This window comes from Alnus glutinosa, chromosome 11 (assembly GCF_958979055.1).
Source record: "Alnus glutinosa chromosome 11, dhAlnGlut1.1, whole genome shotgun sequence".
Taxonomy (NCBI): Eukaryota; Viridiplantae; Streptophyta; class Magnoliopsida; order Fagales; family Betulaceae; genus Alnus; species Alnus glutinosa.
Window position 1 is genome coordinate 5,602,971 of NC_084896.1, and position 6,000 is coordinate 5,608,970.

Consider the following 6,000-nt stretch of genomic DNA (forward strand, 5'->3'; position numbering starts at 1 on the left):
TTTAAGCTTAGTGTGCTTGGTTTTGACGCTATTGGTTGCGATATCAGTGTGGCTTGGGAGTAGGTAGATGAATTGTCGTAGCACATCAGTAAGAAGTGTTTGGATATCAAAGTCTTACTCTAGTAACCGCATGGACAACTATGTGCTTTGACATGAAGTTGTAATGCCCTGAGGCACAGTGTCATCACAGTTAATAACGTTAGATCTATGTGCATTTGAGCTACCAACATAAAAGTATTATTGTAGGTGGGTTTATACGTGGTTGTTTCCAAGCCAATGGAACTTCTACGTATGGGTCCAACTACATAGTATGCTTTAAATGTTTTCTGATAGTCGGTGTTTGCTATATCAGCTATGGGGGTTTTCAAACAAAATTTTATAAATTAGTAGCTGTTATAGTGTACGCGAGACTAAAAAGAAAAGTTGGTTCTTTGCGAAAACTCAGTTAGTTTAATATCACTGAGGTCTCGGTATTATGTACTGAGGCGGTGAACTCATCATTTCACCTATACGGATGTGGCAAACCCCCACAACCGTATAGATGATGTCCATTTGACTGCAGGTACACCTGACTTAGAGGAGGACCCCGTAGCTGCGTATTTGAGATATTACGATTGAAGCACACCGCGACAGTCGTATTGAGTTGGACTATGGAGTTCACTCTTTTGGGGTATTTTGTATATGGCTAGTGACGTAGGTATCACATATTCTTTTGTGTAGCCATTCTTTTGTATTAGTGGAATTGTAAGCCTTAAACAGTTAGACAGATATATGGCTCTTTTGTATGAACCACATGTATATTTAGATGTGCTTTCCGTTATAAGATGTAACGTTATGATTATTCCGTTGTTAGATATTACTCTGAGTATCAGGTACATGATATGGAGCATGTATGTATGTTGGCTGAGCGATACGTAGTCGTGCCACTGTGATGACCCTTTTATATTTTATAAACATTTTATACACAAAAAAAAAAAAAAAAAAAAAAAAATGGGTCGTCACAATTTGGGTTCCAATCTAGTTGTACCTCATGCAACCCATCCCCCACCGGTTGCCATTTCATTCGGCCCACTATTGAGTCCTAGCTCCCCTTATAACGAGGTGAAGGCCCATTAGCCAAGCCCATATCCGATTCTGCTACATTTGTAAACAAAGGAATGTTAGTGATTTTATTAAAAAAAAAAAAAAAAAAAGAATTGTTGTAGGAATATTGAGAACCCAAAAGCACAAACATGAACGAACATCTCGTCTGAAAACATACTACTAATATCCCATTACTTTGAAACCATACTTTTTTCTTTTTTCTTTTTTTTTTTTCTTTTTGGCTATATAACCATTTAAGACAACAATTGAACTATACTGACTATAAAAAAACCAATTTTAACAATCTTATAAGCACTTAAATGAGTCTTGCAAATATTCTTACCGATCAAAATAACATATTATCACACAATTGCATGAAAATTGAGAATCCAAAAACACAAACATGATATAGCCTGAACTATTAGATAACAACTAAAATGCCTATACTACTAACATATTTGTTGAAAGGGGAAAGTGCCTCCTTTTTTGTCATAGGTTCGTTTTGGCTTTGGGTATAGGATTTAGTGTTTTCATCTACATTGTATTTTGTGTTTTTAGGTATTAACCTCTTATTGGACATTGTAAAAGATAGGTTTTACACCACATCTGGACATATGGCTTTTTCTTTTTCTTTTCTTTTCTTTTTTTTTTCTTTTTTTTTTGTTTTGAAATAAACTTGCATAAACGAACGACTTGCTCTCGAGAAACCCTAGCTGCTAGGGTTTTCTCTTTGCTTTCTGGTTTGAGGGGGAGGGGGCTTGCCCCCTGACCCCCTATTTTTGTTTTCTTTGATTTGTTTCTACTTTCTGTCTTTATTGTTTCAGTCGGCACTGAGCCGTCAGCCGTGGGCTACTGTTGTTTCTTCTCTCTTAGTGTCGTTTTCTGAAACCAAGAGGTAAACGGTAATTTTCAAACATCCTTCTGAGGACTTAGAAGTTTAAGGGTTTCAATCTATTGATGGGTTGATTTGGGTAAGGTTCCGGCCAGCAGCCACTTAGTGGAAGGAAAGTATTTTGGCTCGATTTACAAGCCACTTGTTTTTGGCGCTAGATCTATGATTCCCCGTTAATATCTGCATGTCACGCGCCCCTCCAGGGTGTTCGACGTCGTCCTCCATCTCTATCGCACTCAGGCATGTTTTCCCTGACTGTCCATACAACAGAGCGTGGTGTGCACATGCTAGCAAGCACTCCTCTCTCGCCGGTGTGCATGTGTTGGCTCCATCATCTCCTCCAATCCGTGGTTGGCAGTTCTCGGGAGTTTTTGTGGTTTTTCTGATGGTGGGTAGTCTTCTGGTGCGGGAGCGTGGTATACAGGTGCCATCACTGGCAACTCCATGTGCTTATTTTAGCCGGCCAGTTTTGTTTTGTTATTGTTCTAGTTTTTTAAGTTTGTGTTATGTTATTACCCTTGCAGCCTGCCACGGTAGATTTTAGATCTAAATTGGATTGTAATAACTGTTTTTATATCAGAATCTACACTCTCTTATCTCCTCTAGTAGAACTTATATGCAAAGAGAGGCTTGTATTATTTGTACATATGCTTTTACAGCTACTCAACAAGTCAAGATTCAGTCCTGAACTTTGTTTTAAGAATCTTTGTATCCCTAATTACTGCCACTGACCCTTTGGATCTCATATTATAATGAAGATTTATCCTTGTTAAAATAAATAAATAAATAAACTTGTATAAGTGGGAACCAAAAGGCTCTCGGATTCCATTATTGCTTTGTAACAACTTCCCTAATTAATGGGTATCAATAAAAAGAAAAAAGTTAAAAAGAAAAAAATTAAAAAGTAAAAAAAAATTAAAAAAAAAAAAAAAAAAAATCTTTAATGGGTAACAAAACAAATAATATTATGGATTGCCGCGATGGGTGTACAAGATAATGATAAATATAATCTTATTCAAACTTCTTCTTCACCGTCAAACCGAGATATTTATATAATATAATTATTAAGACTATGAAAAGTAAAATATAAAAGAAAGGCAAAGTCATGTGGACCGTCTGTACGTAGGGTAGGGCGGTGGCGTAGGGTCGCTCTCCAGGTCCAGGGCACCAAAACCTATTTTCAACTTTAATTTCAAAACGCGCTAATTAATGGTCATCACGTTGGAAAAAATGGTGTCTGCCGTGTCCTAATTTTCTGGGGAATTCTCCATCACTTTCCTTGGGCATGCGTATCCTTGCTTTTCCTACTTCACTTTATAAAAAGGAAATTCATTTTCCAAAGGCTAAAGTTTCATGCATTATTTTGTCTACTTGGTTTCTTGATGTTGAAATGGTCAAATTGCATCTATCATGCATGCTTACCAAACAAAATTTTGGAACTATATATGTTTTTTTGAGCAATGCTAGCTAGGCCTCAATAATTTAGAACAGTAAACTTGGGGCCCCCGATTTAGGCCGACACGATAAAGCCACGCGGAGTCATGCATTTTGACCGGCTCACAAGAGCTTGTCAATAAGCCACAAGAGCATGGCATCTAATCAGATTATAGACATAACCTGCCAATTAGCCATATATAATTCGGTGGCACAATTGGACATGGCCATACTATAAGGAGAATGAGAAATGATTTCTATACTCATTTCTCACAACAGCCCCACAACAAGCTGACGTGGCTGGTAATATTTTATTACCAGCCACGTCAACTTGTTGTGAGAAATGAGTGAAGGGATCATTTCTCAAGGAGAATATATATTTGCGATCATTTCATTTCATGTATCATCACACAAACATTCTCTCAACAAATTAACAATTTAATTAGCTCTCATTAATTCTCAAAGCAATTCTCATCATTTACCTTTGCTAACTTAAACGTAGGAGATCAAGTTGGTTCTTAATTCTTTGCTGACAACTCCTGACAGATTTCAAACTGCTCTACTCTTTCTTTCATATGGCTAAACCAGACCGTGCGATGAACCAAGTCTTTTTTATAATGTCATAAAGATTGATATCTGTTTGTGTTGCGTGCTGTTTTACAGGTACGCTATGAGATGACGTGTGAATAATGTTTAATAATTATCTATAGCAATCAAGTACGAGAAGTTAAAGATTTTCAAAGCCGCCCAGGTGCAACTTTTTCTCCCTTTGTTAAATTAATGCTACTAGATAAGATGAGCTGAAATCAGCCATCGTTATTGAAGAAGGTCCAAAACAATTAAAGATAAACAAACAAAACTTAATCCCTCGATCTATGCCTACCACCCCCTATAAATACCAAACCACATCGATCAACCTCTTCAAACATCAGTTACTAGAAAAATAAACAAATAAGAAAATGAAGTTCTGGGCCGGCATCGCAATTCTGTCTTTATTGCTGTCCTCATTCCGAGGAGGCTCAGCTGAGCAATGTGGAAGGCAAGCTGGAGGTGCTCTGTGCCCAGGTGGGCAGTGCTGCAGTCAGTATGGCTGGTGCGGCACAACCGCTGATTACTGCACCAATGGCTGCCAAAGCCAATGCACTGGCGGTGGCGGCGGTGGTGGTGACATTAGCGGTCTCATCTCAAGGTCTGCATTTGATAATTTGCTCAAGCATCGTAACGATGGTGGCTGCCCAGCCAAGGGCTTCTACACCTATGATGCTTTCATAGCCGCTGCAAAGTCCTTTCCCGGCTTTGCTACCACTGGGGACACCGCCACACGTAAAAGAGAGATAGCTGCTTTCTTGGGCCAAACATCCCATGAAACTACCGGTTTGTTCACATTTAATATACTGTTTGCATAATCAAACTGGAAATGACATTGAAACATCGATCCTTGAATGGATTGCTAGTAAGATTTTTTTTTTTTTTTTTGTAAATGCAGGGGGGTGGGCAAGTGCACCTGATGGACCATACTCTTGGGGATATTGCTATCTCAGGGAACAAAACCCTGGATCATACTGTGCTTCGGATCCGAATTATCCTTGTGCTCCTGGCAGGCAATATTATGGCCGTGGTCCTATCCAACTTTCATGGTTAGTGTTCATAACCTCTACAAATTATTACTGTTCTTTCCAGTTTAGTATAGTTTAAACATGTTTTTCCTGTACGCTAATTGATCAATTTTGGTGATTTATTAAGGAACTACAACTATGGGAGGTGCGGAAAAGCCATAGGGGTGGACCTACTGAACAACCCAGACCTTGTAGCTACTGACGCAGTCATTTCATTCAAGACGGCAATCTGGTTCTGGATGACTCCACAGTCACCAAAGCCATCTTGCCACGATGTCATCACCGGAAGGTGGAACCCGTCTGGTGCAGACAAGTCTGCCGGCCGGAATCCCGGGTATGGCGTGGTCACAAACATCATCAACGGCGGCCTCGAGTGTGGGAAAGGTAAGAACCCAAAGGTGGAGGATCGAATTGGGTTCTATAAAAGGTACTGCGACATACTTGGGATTGGCTATGGAGACAACCTGGACTGCTACAACCAGAGGTCTTTTGGGAATGGTCTCTTGGTCGACACTATGTAATTTTGAATGTGACATTTACAAGTTACCTTTCTGAATGTATTAAAAACTGGTTTCACTGATGGGAATAATGGATCCTTTGGTCAATAGGTTGTTGATCAAGGGTTGGATGTGAGGATGTGTAATGAGATGTGTAAATTTCTGCAATATTTACTCTCTTGTGAAATGAGAAAGTAAAAAATAAGTGGATTGCTGAAGTAATGTCATTTGAAAAAGCTCTGTAATAGAGTAGAAGCCCATTGAATCCCACATCGCAGAAGATGGATATCCGATTGTTTATATCTCATATATACTTTGAAACATTTTAGTGTTTGGCCTAGCATATAATATTGGTCGTCCTTAAAGTATTTTTCATTGACCAAAGAAAATAACTTTTATGAGGCATATAATTATTAATACTTCCCATTTATGGTAATTATTTTTTTCCACTCTCCTACACTTTTGGGTAAGCAATTGT

The 6,000-nt window shown here is 38.7% G+C and overlaps 1 protein-coding gene across 1 annotated transcript; it reads left to right on the top strand.

Moving 5' to 3' along the window:
• Positions 1-4,313: 4,313 nt before the first annotated feature.
• LOC133881900 (endochitinase-like) lies at positions 4,314-5,740 on the top strand. The gene is made up of 3 exons (XM_062320970.1): positions 4,314-4,783; positions 4,896-5,046; positions 5,153-5,740. The coding sequence occupies exons 1-3, from the start codon at positions 4,369-4,371 to the stop codon at positions 5,544-5,546; spliced, it is 960 nt and encodes a 319-aa protein (XP_062176954.1). The 5' UTR covers positions 4,314-4,368; the 3' UTR covers positions 5,547-5,740.
• Positions 5,741-6,000: the final 260 nt, after the last annotated feature.